The sequence below is a fragment of the Rhineura floridana genome, chromosome 2, assembly GCF_030035675.1.
Source record: "Rhineura floridana isolate rRhiFlo1 chromosome 2, rRhiFlo1.hap2, whole genome shotgun sequence".
NCBI classification, from domain to species: Eukaryota; Metazoa; Chordata; class Lepidosauria; order Squamata; family Rhineuridae; genus Rhineura; species Rhineura floridana.
Genome location: NC_084481.1, coordinates 22851595 through 22871354, shown reverse-complemented (window position 1 = coordinate 22871354; position 19760 = coordinate 22851595). Strand labels below are relative to the sequence as shown.

Sequence of the window (19760 nt, the reverse complement as noted above, 5' to 3'; positions counted from 1 at the left end):
TCCCCTGCTTTTTAATGTTTGATAGATCTGCTGGTCATGGACCGAAATAAATTTATTCATTCATTCAATGTTTGATAGAAATATCTGTTGGCTGTAGGTACTATCTTAAAGCGCAAGGTTTTTTTGCCTATTAGTGAATAATAATTCCTCAAACAGGACCACTGACACTTTTCTCTCCAAGAACCTATATTTACAGATTGCAGAGGTATAGTATTTTTGAAAGTAACTTGCTTACAAGGAGAACTGGTTTCAGCTGCAAGATCTTGCCGATCGGTCATCACTTCTTGACCCTCCTGCCTTTCTGCTGTCTCCTTCACTTTGGGGGGAGGGAAAAAAAAGATATTCACTTTCTGAACATTCTTCAGCAAACCTAGAATTACTAATTCAGCTGCTCTGCTTGATCAGTTTTTTATATAGCTAGCCACAACGCTGGAATCTTTATGAGAACAACGTTAAGCGGTTCACAAGTGTTAAGTAAATGTATGAGGGTGAGGGGGCCATAGAGACAAGCATGCTAGCTATATCCTACATCACTGTTCTTGGAGGGCGGCTGTCTGAAGCAGGGAACCTCAAGAACTCATGGAGACTCCCCACTTCAGACAGTCACCTTCCACAAACTAGAGTGCTTATCCTTCACATGTTTATTTCACACTTGACGTGAGCCCCTGAAGGGGGCTCAAACCAAACAGGAAAATATACCTAATCAAATGATGTGTAGAAAAGCCCAGTGCCAAAAAGCCAAAAATAAGAGTTAAAATCCAATTTAACCATTAATTGGGAGGGTGTGGGGAGAGAAACAGGATAATAAGAACTGGATTTTTATCTACCCTTCACCATAAAGTCAGTTTGCTCTGCACCATAAAGTCACCCAGGGCAGCTGAAAGCCTGCATCCCAATTACTCCTTAAAGCAAAAAGAAGTTTTGTATCTGGAGGCAGTGCAGTATCAGATCCACATTTAACAAGCAAATTGTGAAGCCTGTTTTGCAGCAACTTGAGTTAGTTCTAGAAAAATACTAGAAACTGAAGGACACTGAATTCTGAAGGCACTTGAAATAAAATTCCCAGACAGCCCCCCCACACACACACACAAGTTCCTTTCCTGCAAATGACATAAAAGTCTGGATCTACTGCTCTGTACACAGGCACTCTAAAGGTAATAATTAAAATTCCATGCCCCTGTAAAATGATGGTGATGATAATAAATAATTCATCTAACAGAGGTGAAGAACAGCCAGAAATTTGGCATTCTAGTTCAAATGTGTTTCCACATCCCTTAGTTTGTTCAAGGGCAAAATAATAAGGCAAATGTGAACAGACATAATGCTACGGAGAATTTAGTGATATGTCTTTAAGCTTCATCAAAAGATCTAGATACTTAAGATTAGTACTTAATCTTATGAATGACAGAGAGAGCTTACTTACTACAGTGGTATCCAATAACCCCAATACCTTGATTCTCTGCAGAAGAATCTCTTTGTGTCTCTTTCTTTTCAAGTACAATACCTGAGAAATCTGTAATAACCTAAAAATAGAAACAATTCTTGACATTTGAAAATGAAACTAGTCTCATATATATTTTTAAAAAGGAAAAAAAGTGTTAAACTAAAACTGAAGAGGTAATCAGGTGTGCAGCAGTTTACCTGAAGGGGGGGAAGGAAGCAACGAGGACATACCGCACAGCCCCAACCTGACCGACACCCCCCCTCATAAGTGGTAGCAATGCCACTGTCAGGAGGGCAGCTCTGTGGCATTGCCCCACCAAACCAGCTGCTCCTGGAGGAAATTTAACTATTCAAGAAAGCTAATGGTACAGTCCCATTGTAAGACTACACCAACTCGGAATGTATGCAGAGGATCACTGTGTGAAAGTGCCATGTAATCAAGTAAAGTTGGACAAGCGTAGAGGTATGCAATCCCACCACACTCACTACCAGAGATTCCAAGAACCGCGTGGTTGTATGGAGGCCTGTACCATGTGTTCCCTTGAACATCCAATTTAGCTCTTAGATGACGGCTCAGGCTCAACATAACTAAAGGACAGCAACCTGTCCTGAGTTTGACCAAGAATGCTGTACTAACAGTACCAACTATGCCAGCGAGGGCACAAAGGTAAGCACTCCTCCTGACTACTGCACAGTTGTTCAACTCCCTCGTCTGGAGAATTGTTAAAACTCGAGAATCTTCTGGAAGCTAGTAAAAGCCATTTATTTAGCCTGTAATTTAACGGTCAGAATACAGTTTAGTTCAGCCATAAATGGGTTTTATTTGGACATGTTGTATTAATTTTTTACAGGTATTACTACTGTGCATTTCGGATGGGGAGCTTAAGACCTGAAAAAAAGGGTATGGTCTGAAGGCACACAGGGCTACCAACTTGCTGGAGTTAAGGAAGCCTGGGTCTGGCCAGTGCCTGGATGGCAAACCGTCTGGGAAGCACACAGACTGCCTTGGCTGGCTTGGGTCCCTTAAAACAAGAAAGGCAGGATGTAAATGTAAGGACAGGTAGATATTCTGCCTCTTCTAATGTGCCTAACACAGCAAGCCCTTACAGGAAATTAATCTATCGTGCTTACTGCCAAAGCTTTATCATACTGCTTGTTAGAAATATACAGCTCAGCAGCTGTATTCACATCTTCCATGGATACCAGGTTCTGGTGTTTGCTAAAGGCTTCTTCCATGATCTCAATAGCAGCCGTGATATCGTTGGCTTCATAATAGCTCCTATGGGAAACAGCAGTAACGGGACAATAACACTGACAATTCTTTTCAAAAATTAAATACAGTGTATAAAGCATTAGAGAAGTCTGTGGAGAAGCAGTAAAACAAAATCCCCCCAATGAAAAACACCTATCATGCGTTCATGCAAGATTTATGCAAGTCATGTTAACTGTTGTTGACTAAGCTTGTAGACTGTGGCCTTCCACCGAATAACCTCAGAGACTGAAAGTGTGTCCATCTTCACCACTAGTGTCCTTAAATTTCATCCACTTCTGCATATTTCCATCAAATGTTATGACTTCTCCAATACTAGTTCCTTCTTACGATGGAATAGCCTTCTGTTTTAAGCCATCACTCTGAAAGCCCATTTCTATAAAACTGTTCCCATCCCACAGGATCGGGGCATAGTCTGAGGGGACAAACCTTGCTAAGCAGGCTTGAGTCTGGTCAGTGCCTGGATGGGAGAACACCTGGGCATCTCACTTTTGCTGCCTTGAGTTCCATCATGCAACAAAAGGTAAAATATAAACTTACTAAAATAAATAAAATCCATTCTGTTCTACCTGCTAATACCCTTGGGCCCTCTTGTCATTCATCTATTATCAAACACTATGTACCTCCTTCACCTCTGTCTTGCCTTCCTGGCATCTCAATCCCAAAAACTGATGCCATCCTTTTGCCTCCAGTGCCACTGTAATATTACAGTAACACATTTTATCCCATTGCACTGGTACAGCTGCTGGCATTCCATTTCTTTCAAAGTACTGACAACATCTCATTTCTGTGTCCTGTACTGTGCCCAGCACTGGAACACACACCAGTAGTGATGCAACGTTTCACTTCAGCATGGCTTACGTGTTCTACTAAATACTTACTTTGCCATATCTCTAGCCAGATGCATAAAGCGATCTCCATCAAAAGGCGTCAGAAGATTTAAAATGCGCCTATAGCCATCCATGGCCAGTTTATGTTCCCCCAATTGTTCATAGAGACTTGATCGTTCCCACAAGTAACGCACATTAGTAGGATCATACTTCAGAGCTGGAAAAATAGAAGAGACATTATAATACTTGATGTTATAATAATAATTATGATAATTAAAAAACAGAATTCTGTCAAGACAAATAGAGACAAAATCAGATTTTTAGAGCCTGAGGAAACTTCTTCTTATAGTATACTAAGTGAAAACATTAATTTTCCAAAGCACTATACCTCTGAGTATCAAATGCTGTCAAGTGGTAAGCACACAAAAGCACTTGGCGGATCTCCATTGGAAACAGAATGCTAGACTTGACTAATAGATTGATCTGATCCAGCAAAGCAATTCTTATGTTCCAATGCATTTTATGTCAGGTGGCTTTTCACATACTCTCTCTCTCACTCACTCTCACTTACACACACACTCTCTCTCTCTCACTCTCTCTCACACACACACAAATTGTATATCTTTGTATCGCTATAAATATCTTTTCCCCACAGGATTTCATTTAAAGAATTTGGAAATGAAGCTTTATAGAAGAATGGTGGCCTACTGGAAGAAGGGCAAGTTTACACATTTCATACTGTCTTGTAGCCTATCAGCAGCTCCCTTAATATATGAAGTTGCTACCATGGATCAGCTCCCATGCGTCATTTTATCATGTCATAATACTAAGAGAAAGATTTGATGATATGCCTATTAGCTAAACCAACTAAACTTGTATGCTACCCTGTATCTAACTATATAATGGCCACATTCTGACAATCACTTCTGACCTTAATAAGAAAAGATAAGAACAAACATTTTGCCACGTGGCCTGCCTCAATAAGCCAAGAAGTCTGTACCAGTTTTCCATTTAGTCCAAATGAGGAAACTATGGTCAATGGTTTGGGAACAAACCAGGAAGATCCTGGCTTGTTCTGCAGTTAGTAATCATAGTTTTAAGCTGGAAATTTACTGTCTATTAAAGTGTGTACCCAGGCAAAAACCTTGCACATATCTTGGTTTATTAAGCTAAGCTATGGTCATCCAAAGTGTGTCAGTAAAAATAGGTTCAACAACACCGCTAACAACCAAATTCTAACAGCTAATAGAAATGTAGTGGTACATTATGCAAAACAATCAATGGATACCAGAAAAGCAAATGTCATTAAATTATGTTCAATTTATTTAAAATTCATTAGTTTACCTTTTGCATAGCAGAAGATAGCCTGTTTAATATTGTCCTGCTCAAGTGACATTTCAGCTAGCCTAACCCACTCCTCAGTGTCACTGGGGTTTAAGTGAGCGGCAATCAGTTCAAATTGCAAAGATTTTTCCATATCTCCTTGGTCTTCATAAATCATGGCAAGAGTTGAGAATGGCTCATAAGCAAGAGGCGCTGCTCAGAACAAAAAAAAGTGTTAGCATCTTAACCAACTTAAAGAAATTTGCATCTCTGTATAACTTTAGTACATATGACATGGACTGAACATATTTTGGCACTGCTTAAGCATCCATTGTCTACTAATTTGTATCTGAATGCAGTTCAAAGAGCTAGTTTTGACCAAAAAAGCCTAAACGGTATGGGACTCATAAGGTATCAGAAGGGCCACTTCTTCCGGTGTGAACCTGCCAAATTGTTAAGATCTTCAGCTGATGCTCTGAGGAGAGAGCGCTGTTTCAATCAAGTCCAGCTTGTGAGCTTCCCACAGGTATCTTGCTGGCCACTGTAAAAACAAGATGCTGAAGTAGATGAGCCTTTGGCCTGAACTAGCAGAACTCTTGTGATGTCCAGCCTTGAGAGAAGAAGTGGATAGTTACCTGAGATGGCTTTTCACGAATCTGTTTGCCTACATTCTTCTTCTTCTTGTGTCAATTCAGTGCCTATTAGGCTTGCATATGGCAGTCTGGATGCACAGACTAGAGCCATGCTGAAGGCATGATAAACCAAGACGGATGACACTTTTCTGCTGTGTGTGTCATTTTTGGTTGGAAAGTGGCTTGGATGCCTGCAAAGCATCGTCCCTTTATGCTACCAGCAAGAAGAGCTTCTGATAAGAAACTGGTACAGAGTTGCCCAACAGTCAAAAGAATATCCAAGTGAAAAAATTACATGTGTGTGTAAGTTGAGATAAAATTGTATCAATGGTACCAATGGAAAATCATTGATGCAGGGGTGTCAAATGCTGCTCTTTGTCCCCCTGCCACATGGATTATGGTAATTCATAGTCTACGCATGGACTATGTATTATGGGGATCCACCCACAAATATTGAAATTAATGTAAATTTATTGGCTAATTCATACCTCCTGACTAGGTATGCTGGTTATTACAAAAGTGTATTTAAATTTGAGGGGTTTTAGATTTTTCTTGCCTTTTGGATTACTTTTTTTCCTGGCCTGCTTCCAGTTTTGCACACTGTGTTGAAGGACTTAAGGCCTAAATAGGCCTGAACAGCATCTGCATTGGTAACTATACTTTCCTTTATCCTATCAGATAAAGATAGGATCCTATCCTTATCCTAGAGAGCCAGTGTGGTGTTGTAGTTAGAGTGTTGGACTAGGACCGGGGAGACCAGGGTTCAAATCCCCACTCAGCCATGAAGCTTGCTGGGTGACCTTGAGCCAATCGCCATATCTCAGCCTAACCTACCTCACAAGGTTGTTGTGAGGATAAAATGGAGAGAGGGAAGAACCATGCATGCTACCTTGAGCTCCTTAAAGGAAAGGTGGGCTATAAATGTAATCATCATCATCATCATCCAACAGACATAGCTGCTGCCTGCCTGCCTAGTCTGGACAGAGGTTTTCACCACAGAGGATGGTGCTACAGTTGCATCAGGAGGTCAATCTCAAATTGCAATGACCTGATACTTTTTCTGCCGCTCTGGGCTCCTACTAGGAGGAAGGGCAGGATATAAATCTACTAAATAAATAATAAATATTGGTCTAGGCAATTTATAATGAAAATATATTAAAAGTAGTAGGATTGGAGGGAGTTAGGTGGATTAATTATCATTTAATCATTCAAAAATGCTCTCTGTAATTATTATTTCAATTGCACACCTCATGTTGCTAGTGCATATTTCTATTATGATATTACTGGCTCATATTATCATTAACAATTAACTGGCTTAAGCATACTTCTAAACCCTTTTTCAGTTAGTTCAGGCTATCATTCCTATAGCACCATTAAGTTTATGCAAATGTTTGTTTCATTATATATTCTGTATTGCATTTCCAATACAATGTTGTTTTATTGTTTATCATTTCATTACCATTAAGGTTTGAATTTTAATAAACCGATGTGTTTTTTCGGTTATAAGTTTTGAATTTGTGGTTTCGAGTCATGGATTGTGTTTTCCTCCCTGTTCCACTGAATTGCTATTGAGCAAAAGTGAACCAGAATTGAATCCAATGGTTGATGCATAATTTGGCCAAGTGTGCATGGACCCTAATAGGATCCCCTGATTAACAATAGGCCAGATTTTGGCCTGATTAACATTTTGCACCAGTTAAAAAGATTTTATTTACCTAAACTCCAAACAGTATTTGAATTTGCTGTTTTGTGCTCCCTCATGTTTTATACCATATCTTATTTTAAGTTATTTGTATCCTGAGAAGTGATAATGTTTTAAATAAGTGCTATAAGCTGCCTGAAGACCAGATGGTTGAAAGGTGGGGGGAAATCCTACGATCAGCAGGTGAAGCCTCAATGATGGTGTGGCCACCCAAGTCTGCCCAGCTGGCATTCACCCGTGATAGGGCCTTTTCAGTGGTGGTTCCCTGTTTGTGGAATGCCCTCTCTGGTGAGGGATGTCTATCTCCATTATTATTGACTTTTAGGAGGAATTTGAAAACATTCCTATTTACCTAGGCATTTGATAGCTGGAGACTGTTCCTGGCAACCCAAAGATCACTAGATAAAGCATGTTTTTATCTGCTTTTAGAATATTTTAACTGTAACTGTTTTATGGATGTTTTTGTTTTCAGAAAACTTTTGTTGTTCTTAAATTGTTTGGCTGATGTGTTTGCTGTCCTGGGCTCCTTTGGGTGGAAGGGTGCCTATAAATTCAATAAGTAATAAATAATATATATATATATATATATATATATATATATATATTTAACACTGAGTAGTTCGCAAGTCTACTAATGGGTATATTATAATATTACAAGAAGAGTCAGGTCACTTCCTGTTAACAATTATAATATAGGATTAAAGAATAAACATAAGTATACAATCTGTCTAAATTCAATTATGAAAATCCACAGAGTTGTACAAAAAAACACATACACACCAGGGCTTTTGAGCCAATCTGTTCTTAAGGCAATCTCTGGGAAATTTTGGGAGAGACAGCCAAGAAAATATGAGGAGCTGTAGACAGAAAATAAATAGAAAAACCTCAGAGGATCTGCAGGGACTCACTGCATGCTGCTGAGGACCTCCTTGGATCACAACTAATAGAATTAGATATGCCAATACAATAGATGTTACGAGGTCAGTGGGACCCTTTATATACAAATAGAGGTGTTCAAATACAATATCTGTTGCTAATGTTTATTTTATAGTGCAGCACTCATATACACTGCACTCCTTGTATTAAAGATACCTTGTCTTATGATTTCCATGCACATCAGAATGGCTTCTTCATGTTCACCTCGAGCAAACCTAATGTTAGCTTCACCCATGAGGCCTCTCAAGGCACGAGGCAATTTACTGCGGGGCCGTTTTTCCTAGTAAAAAGATTAACAGCAGTTTATTTCAAAAATGTTTTTGGATGGTTAAGTCAAGTTGTATTAACTGCTTCCAATGAGATATTCAGTATCCTTTTCCTAATAAGCATGATGCTTAAACTGAGGGTTCTATTAAATGGATTAAATTGTGGCATTTTAGTTTGATGCCAGAATTTTAGTTAAGTTTAGTGCATGGCTCCATAAATGACTCAGAAAACAAAGTTAAAATTTAGGGTGTGTCATGCCCCCCAGACCCCCAAGGTACTGGGTTCATGCATCAGGCTCAAACCCCCACCCTTAGGGAAATGAGACTGGAACCAAAAAACTATTAATTCACCCTTGCCAAGGCTGTGTACGCTCACAACAACCCTGCAAGGTAGAAGGTAGGCTGCCACCACCCCTGTATACTGGTCCACTCAGAGCCAGGGGATCTCTGAGCCCAGAAGATATATAAAACCAAGGTCCTAAAAGGCAAGAGTCACAGTTACACTCCTTGCCAGGCACCTCTGGTTTAACACTTAAAATCTAAGCCTTTAACTTCTCAACCCTCTTTGGTAGTTAGTGACTGAGATTGGTCAAGGTACTGAATCCAGAACCACCCCTTCTCTCAATGAACACACCAGGTTAAATAGAAGTAGCTTTATTCAGATATATAAGTGCACATAAAATATAGCAGCAAGTAATCCTTTAAGACCATTCACCCAACAGGGATTTAGGTTCTTACAAGAGAATTCATACACACAACAAGAAAATAACAAACTAACTCACCTAACTACTTACACACGAGGTAGTTGGTTGCGTGGCACCTCTCCTAAGAGAGATGGATGTTCAACATAAAGCAATGGAACCAGACATAGGTTGCCTTCCCATAAGCAACCCCTGGAACCATAAGGCAGAAAGGTTTGGAACTCTGGTGCCAGTCAGCATAGGCAGAGAACAGAGAACAAAAGCTATGGGTCTCTAGCCCTATACTTAAAGGAAAAGGATCCTAACGGTCCAAAATTAATTGACCAATCAGGAATTGGCTGATGTAACGTTCTTCTCGATGTTTCTCACATTTTCGCGCCTTGCGGGCCCCCCTCCCAACTGTGTTTTCCAACTATACAGGCCAAGGATGACCTTGGGTACCAGGCACTTGCTAATCAGCAAAGATAAACAGGTGCAGCTTGTTAAGGCTTCTCTAACCGTCTTCAGCTGGGAAGTGAAACTCAGAATTGCAAATTGGCAAAGGCTTGTCTTTTCTAACTGTAACCATCTCCCAGAGTCCCTTGCTGGCGCCAAAGTATTGCTATTAAATTTTTAATACCTCATGAACATTACAGGTTCATGACAGGGTGAACTCCTCCCCACCCCAATCTTAATCAGACTCTCTCATGGAAGTTTGCAAATCAGCAGTAAGTTCTTAAAGCACAAACAAATCAGGCTCAAGGGAGATAACGAAACATCATAGAAGATCTCCAATGGGAATTTAATATTAAATACCGTGGCTGACCAAGCTCTAGTCATGTGCAACAACTAGTGGCTCCAGAGAGGGATGAGACTCCCCCCTCAACCAATTCGATGAGGATGAAATACGATGAAATACGAGAGGGAGTGGTCCCACCTTGCCTGAAACAGGCGGTAGTGTGACCGCTCCTAAAAAAGTCCTCCTTGGACACTGATAACTTTAACAACTATAGGCCGGTAGCAAATGTTTCATTTCTGGGCAAGGTTCTAGAGCACGTGGTCGCTCACCAACTCCAGGCCCTCTTGGATGAAACTGATTATCTGGATCCATTTCAATCCGGCTTTCGGCCGGGGTTTGGTACAGAAACAGCCTTGGTCGCCCTGTATGATGACCTCTGTCGGGAGAAAGACAGAGGGAGTGTAACTCTGTTGGTTCTCCTTGATCTCTCGGCGGCTTTTGATACCATCGACCATGGTATCCTTCTGGGGCGACTCGCAGAGTTAAGAGTTGGAGGCACTGCTTGGTGGTGGCTGTGCTCCTATCTTGGGAATCGTCTCCAGAAGGTGATGCTTGGGGAACACTACTCGAGTCCCTGGGTGCTCCAGTATGGGGTCCCGCAGGGCTCAGTTCTGTCCCCCATGCTTTTTAATATCTATATGAAGCCGCTGGGTGAGGTCATCAGGAGTTATGGAGTGCATTTCCAGCAATATGCTGATGATACACAGCTCTATTTCTCCTTTTCATCTTCTTCAGGCGAGGCTGTTGCTGTACTGAACCGCTGCCTGGCCGCGATAATGGAATGGATGAGAGCAAACAAACTGAAGCTCAATCCTGACAAGACTGAGATGCTGCTAGTTGGGGGGCCCTCTGCTCAGATGGTTGATGTCAGACCTGTCCTAGATGGGGTTACACTCCCCCTAAAGGAACAGGTCCGTAGTTTGGGGATCTTATTAGATCCGCTTCTGTCACTTGAGGCCCAGGTAGCCTCGGTGGCACGAAATGCGTTCTACCAGCTTCGGCTGGTAACCCAACTACGACCCTATCTGGACAGGGAGAACCTAGCCTCAGTTATTCACGCTCTGGTAACCTCTAGATTGGATTACTGTAATGCTCTCTACGTAGGGTTACCTTTGAAAACGATTCGGAAACTTCAGCTAGTGCAGAATGCTGTGGCCAGAGTTCTTACTGGGATGAAGAAATTCGACCACATAACACCTATTCTGGCCCAACTGCACTGGCTTCCAATATGTTTCCGGGCCAGATTCAAAGTGTTGGTCCTTACCTATAAAGCCCTTAACGGCACTGGACCGCAATATCTGATGGAACGCCTCTCCCACTATGTTCCTACCCATTCACTCCGCTCGACGTCTAAGGCCCTTCTCCGGGTCCCAACCCATACAGAGGCCCGGAGAACAGTAACAAGATCTAGGGCCTTTTCGGTGGTGGCTCCCGAATTATGGAATGCCCTCCCAGATGAGATACGCCTGGCGCCTTCTCTGTCATCTTTTCGGCGCCAGGTAAAAACCCACCTCTTCACCCAGACATTTTAAAGTATTTAAGCTTTTAATCTTATTTTTTTTAGTTTTCTTTCACTTTGTTTATATAATGTTTATATTGTCTGCGCAATACACAATTGCTGTATTTTAAATATTGTGGTTTTATCATGTTGTACACCGCCCTGGGAGCTGCTAGCTATAGGGCGGTTTAGAAATGCAACTAAATAATAAAATATTAATAAATAAATAATATCAGAATACATGCCCATTAAGACCACAAATATTAGCAACAGCTGTATAAGGAGAAGCCTCCTTTCGTCTCTTGCTGGACTGGAGTATCTCTTTCAGTGCTGTGCAGAAAAGCACACATTTCTCCATTAATTTCAGAAAAGGTTCTTCAGTCCTAAAATACTTGCCTTCATCATTTTCTTAGTCTCTCTATTAAGCACCATCTCCAGTGCAAAAACATCTCCTGCTGTAGGCTGTTCAGAGATTTCTTCATCTTCATCCTCTTCTTCTTCATCCTCCTCCTCTTCATTCTCTCCCATCATGGAAGCAAAAACTCGATGGACAGATTTACTGACCCCATCTGATGTCTCTTCTGGTTGAAAAGAGAAAGAGTTACAATGTTGACTAATTAATCGAAAGGAATGAATGAATCATAGAAAGACTTTATTGAAAGATGTCAAAAAGGCAACTGTATTTATTTACAGCATTTTTATTAATGCATGCCAGATGGTACCCTTCTGAATTTAAAGCAGTGAGGCTGGAAACAACGAACACACTATGGCTTATCAGCCCAACAGGTAACATTGGGAATGAATTCTAAGCAAATAAATTCCAAGTAAACATGCATAGAATTGACAGAGGTAATTCAGGTCCCCAATAGCAAGGAGATTTATTTCTGTCCAAAACAGGGATGGGGAACACATGGACCTCCAGAAGTTATTGGGACTCCAACTCTCATCAGCCCCAGCCAGTATGGCTGTTGATCAGGGAAAATGGGAGTCGCAGTCCAGCAACTTCTGAAGAGTCACAGGTTTCCCATTCCCAATCTAAAGGATTTTGTTTAGGATCACCTACCAGCATTAATAAGGTAAACTGTCCCTCCCCACTAGTCTAGGCCCATGATTGAAAAAGCAAAGCCTACTGTTTTGTTACTTGCTTTCTAGAATTTATCTGATCCTTCCTCAGCATTTTCATATAGTGGGAGAGCCGTCAAGAATCCCATCAAAGATGTTTAGGACAAAGCAATGCCTGTGGCAATCGCTGCTTGATTATAATTATACAGCCACAAGAACCCTGTAAATTTTCATGGCAATACACAAAACAGTCAGAGAGAATAGGGAGTTCAAAGTGGAAAAAGAGAGGGGGGGAAAGCAAGAGCCCCTTTGGACTTTTTTCTGACAGAGTTCTCATGATCTGTTGAAATTCATTAAAAATCAGCCATGTTCACAGAGTATCTGTAATCCTATTACTGACCTTCATCTTCTGCAGTTTAAAAGTTTAAAAATGTCTGGCTGATTTTTAATTAATTTAAGACATTTTGACTTGAACCCAATGACAGTGTCGGGCATGCTCAGTAAGAACCAACTGTCAGTGTTCTAAGAGCCAGACTCACAGCTGCTGGGCTTGGGTAATCAGGGGGCCACACCCACACCAGACTTTAATTTCACTTGAGACAGTCATGGCTTCCCCCAAAGAATCCTGGGAAGTGTAGTTTGTGAAGGGTGCTGTGAGGAGATTTCTATTCCACTGACAGAGCTTCAGTGGCCAGACCGGTTTAACAGTCAGCCACTCTGATTGAAGGTCACAAGGCACGTTACCAAATTCTTCCAAGCTACACAGCAAGTGGATTGGACTATGAAAGACCAAACCAAATTGTGTTTGCATTTTGACCAATTTGTAGGGCAGTCCAATATCTCAGAGAGGAGGTCAGATCTCCCCTGGTGCATTCACTATAGCTGCCCAATTTCCCTGCTTTTTAAAGTTTGATAGAAATATCTGTGGGCTATAGGTATGCTCTTAAACCGCAAGGTTTTTTGCCTATTAGTGAATTCTTATTAGAATCTGAGCTAACATGCCCACTAGAGCCATATTAATAATTATAAATCCATATAATCCTCATAATCACAGGCCCTAAGGGTGTTGCTCTGGCCAGTGTCACACTGGAGATCCAAGCATAAGTGGTCTATAAACACTGCTTACTACACACTAACTGGCAACGGCTTTCCAAGATTCAGACAGGGGTCTTTCCCAGCCCTTCCTGGAGACTAAACCTAAGACTTTTTGCATACAAAGTAAGTACTAGCACACATGGTTTGCTTCTCCCAAACAAACCGCAGTAGGGAAGCCAAGAACAAACTTTGGCTTTGAATTATGATTGGTTTGGAAATAAACAAACCATAAGCACTGGTTGAGACATAACTCTAAGCAAGTTGCTCCTTGGTCTGCTTTCCTGCTTGATTAAGGGAAAAGAAAAGCCAGCGAACTTGTGCACACACTAATTTGCTTAACTATGGTTAATGGCTTTATGTTACATCTGAACACATCCAATGATTGGCATGTTTAAACCCCTTCACCGAGTAAAACGTACAACTAGAGGAAGTGGGAGGTTTACCCAGGACCCCAGCAAACATTGAGATTCATCTATTGTAACCCTTATCTGAGCATATGAAGTGAACACTGCATAACATATTAAACAACTGATTATAAGAAATGAAAATGTATGTAAAGAAACAAAAAAGGGCATGAGGACAAAGGGAGATGGGAAGGGGTGGGGGGAGGGAACAAGGGATTGTATTGTTTTATTGTAATAATGTTGAAACCTAAATAAACTATACATAAAAAAGCTTATTTAACATGTACCTTCTGCTTCATTGTGTCTCTGAGGCCCAGCAGATGTTCTTTGTCCAGATGTGGACGGAGCATCAGGGTCTTCTGCATTTTCTTCAATAAGTCCATTTTCTTCATCCTGTAAGGATCAGCAAAATGTGATGAAGAGAAAAGATGGATTTTATAATATTACTGCCAATACAGAATGCAGTTGCAAAGTCATTTACCAGCATAAGCTACAGAACTGAGTCTTAGGTAATTAGTTAAGCTTGGGCTCTTCATTTTACAATTTAATAAGGAACCATTATTTAAAATTAAATTAAAAGTTTATCAAAGTTCTACCCTACTCACACTTGAATAAATTGCTCCATTACAATTATGTACAGAAATGTGTACTGAACAACATCCAGGAAAGATGGAAGGATAAGACAGATACTTTCCCCTTTTCCAGCTCTATCTTGGTATAGTTTATACCAAACATATCTATCACTATTCCCTAAAATGGCTGTGTAAATGTAGCCCCAGAGCTTTCTTTTTAAGACACTTTATTCTTTTAAAGATTTGTATACTAGTCCAGCAGATAGGGAGCTATTATGGCAAAAAATGGCCCAGACCAATATTGATAAGAGACTGCTTCATCTTATTCGGTCTCTCCACCAAGCCAATTCCTTGCAGGTGCGCTTGGGTCTGCAGGGTACTCTCACTCGAGCAATTCAGATCAAAAGAGGAGTGAAGCAGGGTTGCATTTTGGCCCCTTTTTTATTTAATTTTTTCATAAACGACATTGTTCCTGCAATGACCTCTCCCTCTTTTTGCTCCCTTCCATCGGCAACCGCAAGATCTCCCTCCTGCTCTACGCTGATGATCTGGCTTTGTTATCTCTAAATAAAATCGGACTTAAAAGAATGTTAACCCGGCTTGGCACCTATTGTTCAGAGCACCGCCTGACAATTAATTACACCAAAACTAAGATTATGACCTTTGGTAAGAAGAGGACAATTGCAAACTGGGTCCTTAATGGACACCCCGACGAACAGTTTCGCCTATTTAAATATTTGGGCATTTGTTTCACCAAGAACCTTTCTTGGAAGTCCCACCTAAGCTCAATTAAATTTGTTGGTGCCAGATCCTCAGCACAACTCAGGAGGCTTTTTTACGTCAGAGGGGGCCAACTGGTCAGCCCAATGATCAAGGTCTTTGTTGCAAAAAATTTAGCCTCCATATTATATGGAGCGGAACTCTGGGGGGAACTTGTAAAGCGGGAGATAGAAATCCTGCAAAACAAGTTCCTGAGACAGACCTTAGGGCTCCCCGCGGGAACCCCTGCTGCGCATCTCAGAGCGGAGCTCGGCCTACCCTCACTGGCAGCCAGAATAGATTTGGCTTTCTTCAGATACTGGCACAGATTACATGGGACTCCCGACTCTTCCCTTACCAAACAGTGCTGGGAGGAGCAATTGAAAGATAGGGGATGGGCCTCTCACTACCAAAAAATGCTAGAGTGGTACAATCTCCCCTTGGGGGAGTTTTTGACTCTTAGTCCGCATGCCCTTAGGGGTTGGATTTTCAACCAGGATGCAGCCCGAGACCGGGTGTCTATCTTAATAGCTTCCTTTTCCCCATGGTACCCTCAACTCAAACTTAATCATGTTAAGTCACAGTACCTAGAGGTCTTAACACATGCTCCATTATGTAGAGCCTTCTCAGAACTTCGATTCCAACAGATTCCTTCCACCTATTTAGATGGGAGATATCTAGGAATCCCACTAGAGAAACGGAGTTGTATTTTTGGATGTAACTCTGTAGAATACATCGCCCATTATTTGTTGCACTGTCCGCTGTATGACAACCCCAGACAGAAATTCCTGGCCCCTCTCTTCCATCTTTCGCCAGGCAAATGCCCCCAGGAGCTGGTAGTGGCGTTATTGAGCGATAATGTTAAACAGGTGACGGTCTCCGTGGCCAACTTTGCGTTGGCTGCTAGGAAGCTGCGCATGATTTATATCCAAGATTTTAACGCTTTTAATGTTTTGTAAATGGTTTTAGCTGTGTTTATCTGTTGATGTTTTATAATTGCTGTATTTTGCGATGGCCTATGGCTAAAAGCAATAATAAATTACTACTACTAGTCCAGCAAGCCTTGCCAAAATCTATGTGAAAAAGTAACACAAGACTTTCCACATGGATTTCTGTTTCCAGGACAATACCCATATACTTAAGAACCAGTTCTTGATTCTAGCTGAACTTGGGTCTTTTCTTGGAGATATAGGAGGTGTGTTTTGGGAATCTGGCATTATTTTGTCCACAAAGATTCAGGGTAAAATTACACAATGTAAGAAAGGCATGGCTGCTGTCAGAGCTCTTTCCTTCCATAATGCCTGTAAGAACTTAACCATGTCCAAACATAATTTATTTAAGACTGCCAGACTTCACTTGCATATATCCAGGATTCACCTCCTCCTTTCTCTTGTTGACTTATGCTATGTCACGATAGATGGAACAACTATCAGGTGGATCCACAGTTGACTACAGAATCATACTCAAGGAGTGCTTATCAAAGGTTTCTTCTTAAACTGGAGGGAAGTAACGAACGGGGTACTGCAGGGCTCAGTCTTGGGCAGAGTGTTCTACATTTTTATTAATGTTTTGGATGAGGAGGTGCAGGGAATGCTAATCAAATCTGATGATACAAAATTGGGAGGGATAGCTAATACCCTGGAAACAAAAATTCAAAGGGATCTTGATAGGCTGGAGAGTTGGGCTGAAAACAACAGAATGAAATTTAACAGGGATAAGTGCAACATTCTACACCTAGGAAAAAGAAACCAAATGCACAGCTTTAAGATGGGAGATACTTGGTTCAGCGATACTAAACGTGAGAAGGATCTTGGAATTGTTGTTGATCACAAGCTGAATATGAGTCAACAGTGTGATGTGGCTGCTGCAGAAGGCAAATGCTATTTTAGGCTGCAGTAAAAGTAACAGTAGGTTCAAAATTGCATGAAGTACTAGTTCTCCTCTATTCAGCATTGGTTAGTCTTGAGTACTGTGTCCAGTTCTGGACACCACACATTAAGAAGGATGCAGACAAACAGGAACAGGTTCAGAAGAGGGCAAGAAGGATGATCAGGGGACTGGAAACAAAGCCCTGTGAGGAGAGACTGAAAGAACTGGGCATGTTTAGCCTTGAGAAGAGAAGACTGAGGGGAGATATGGTAGCACTCTTCAAGTACTTGAAAGGTTGCCACACACAGAAGGGCCACAATCTCTTCTCGATCCAGAATGCAGGACACGGAATAATCGGCTGAACATCAGGAAAAACTTCCTGTTAGAGCGTTACGATAATGGAACCAATTACCCAGGGAGGTGATGGGCTCTCCAACACTGGAGGCATCCAAGAGACAGGTATGCTTTAATTTGGATTCCTGCACTGAGTAGGGGGTTGGATTATAGGCCCCTTCCAACTCTACAATGCTATCATTCTATAATACAGACAGCACCAATGCCCATCTTGTGTCCCTCTCTGCATCCTCCACTTACTAATTTTGTCCTGCTCTCATCATAGAGTCTGACACTGAATATATGACATTCTCTCCAACCTTAATGAAAGCACACAGGAAGCAGAGGATGACCACTGCCCCCATAATGCCGTCCTATCCTGTGGAAGATTAGAGCTGACAAAGGGAAAGTACGGGGTGTATGGAGGCTAACATAAACAAGTATAATATGTGAGACGGTTGAATGTGTTCACTGCTCACATGATGTGAAAGTCAAGGTCAGGGCTGGCTCCTGTGCACAGGAAGGCTGGGCATTTGCCAGGGTTCAAAGATTACCATAGATAGGGTTGCCATATTGCCCAGATAGCCGGGTTTTACCCGGATTCTATGCATGCCACCCGGTGCCCGGCTAGCCCCTTATGTAGCCTGGATTCTCAGCTTTAATTAAAAAAAAATAAGTTTCTAGGTGGTCCGGTTCTCGAGATATACATAAAAACGTCAGCCACCCCCTCGACTGTTAAATCTTTCTTTAAACAGTACTGTACTATAGCACTTTGTAGCTTTAACCCCGCCCGTTCAGCATTGCAACCAATCAGGGATTGTGTTTCAGTTTCATTGAGCTGAGGCAAAACAAAATGGTGGTTTCACCCCCTTCCCCCCCCCCCGTTTATCTGAAAATCTCATAAATTGGGTAAGTATATACATTTCAGGTTTTTTTCCTCTTGTGTGCAGGAGTCAGAGCTTGGGCAGTGTTTTGAAAACTTTCCCAATACTTGCTTTTTGTAAAAGTAATGCTAATCCCATATGCCCAAAGTAAATCCCATTTAATTCAATAGGACTTACTTTGAGTAGACATGGTTATGAATGTGCTGAAAATCAATGGGACTTTGGAGTGAATGTAAAAAAGAATTATGTTTGTGTTCTAACTCTTTCTGTCTCCAGTCCAATTTTAAAGCAAGTAGGCAGGGCTTACTTAGGTATTACAGTTTTTATTCTGTAGGAAAGTAATACTGTTTTTTTTTAAACTAATACTGATTTTTCTCCAATGACCAACTGGTTTGACAATAAACTATTATATGGGCTGTATGTATTTATACATCTGCTGTGTGTGCGTGTGCGTGTATGGAGTCTTTCCAACACCCCTGTGAGGTAGGGTTGGAAACCAATGCAGCTCACAACAAGAAATAAAGCCATTTAAAATCCAATGACCATAAAACAAGTATAAACAGTTGCAAAACAGCGTAAAGTGGCATGATTCGGAATTTTGGGTTGTGTGAATGAAGTTGCTTATCACTTGAGGTTGCAGTTCTGTCCCTGTTTGAGTAAGCCCCACTGAATACGCTGGGACTTGCTTCTGAATAAATAAACTTAGGATTGCACTATAAATATATTTAGTTTGTGTAAATAATAAATATATTTGATAGTCGTGCTTATATACATATTTCTTCATTTATCATATTTTTGGTTTTTGGTTAGGAATCCTGACTGGTTGTGAGATGCTTAGTTTTTTGCCTTACTCATAGGAATCTTGTTGTGGTTGGTATGGTATTACATTTAGGAAAGTGTTACTGCCTTCTGTGGTTTTTTTTCCTATTTCCATTTCACTTATCTTTAACCTCACTCCGTTACAGCCATAGAACCAACAGCAGCATATGCAAGATAATTAACTCCCATTAGTGATAAGAACATGAATTTATAATTATTATTTCAATTAAAACAAGAGGCTTATCAATACGTTGAAGAGGACCAGATATTTATTTTCTTTCTGAGCCCAGGACTGGGTCTTTCATGATGCCCGGTGTGTGTGTGGGAGCAGGAGAGTAGTCGATAAGACAGACATCCTGGCATTGGTAATCTAATTAGCAAGGTATGTGTGGGGTTGTTGCACACTTCCAGGCCCAGTTTCATTTTCAGTATGGAGGTGGAACCTGTGTAGATGTGGTTGAGAAATTTTGAGTTAAGCAAAGCTCTGCTTTTATAAAACCTAAGAAACATACAGATACTTTGAATGTCTGAGTGCCTGCACCAGTGGAATACTGGAGGAAGTTGTAAAACTTGCTGCAACAGTA

At 41.1% G+C, this 19760-nt stretch overlaps 1 protein-coding gene across 4 annotated transcripts in view; it reads right to left on the bottom strand.

Annotated features, from left to right (window-relative positions):
• The window catches only part of GTF3C3 (general transcription factor IIIC subunit 3), a 65990-nt gene that overhangs the window by 28964 nt on the left and 17266 nt on the right, over positions 1-19760 (bottom strand). For all 4 annotated transcript variants that reach the window (XM_061608162.1, XM_061608161.1, XM_061608163.1 and 1 more), the window contains 8 exons: positions 14228-14333; positions 11776-11960; positions 8293-8416; positions 4888-5079; positions 3595-3760; positions 2575-2722; positions 1451-1523; positions 236-316 (listed from right to left, as the gene is read on the bottom strand). In XM_061608162.1, the coding sequence (XP_061464146.1) occupies positions 236-316; positions 1451-1523; positions 2575-2722; positions 3595-3760; positions 4888-5079; positions 8293-8416; positions 11776-11960; positions 14228-14333 (1075 nt within the window). The remainder of the gene's footprint in view (positions 1-235; positions 317-1450; positions 1524-2574; positions 2723-3594; positions 3761-4887; positions 5080-8292; positions 8417-11775; positions 11961-14227; positions 14334-19760) is intronic.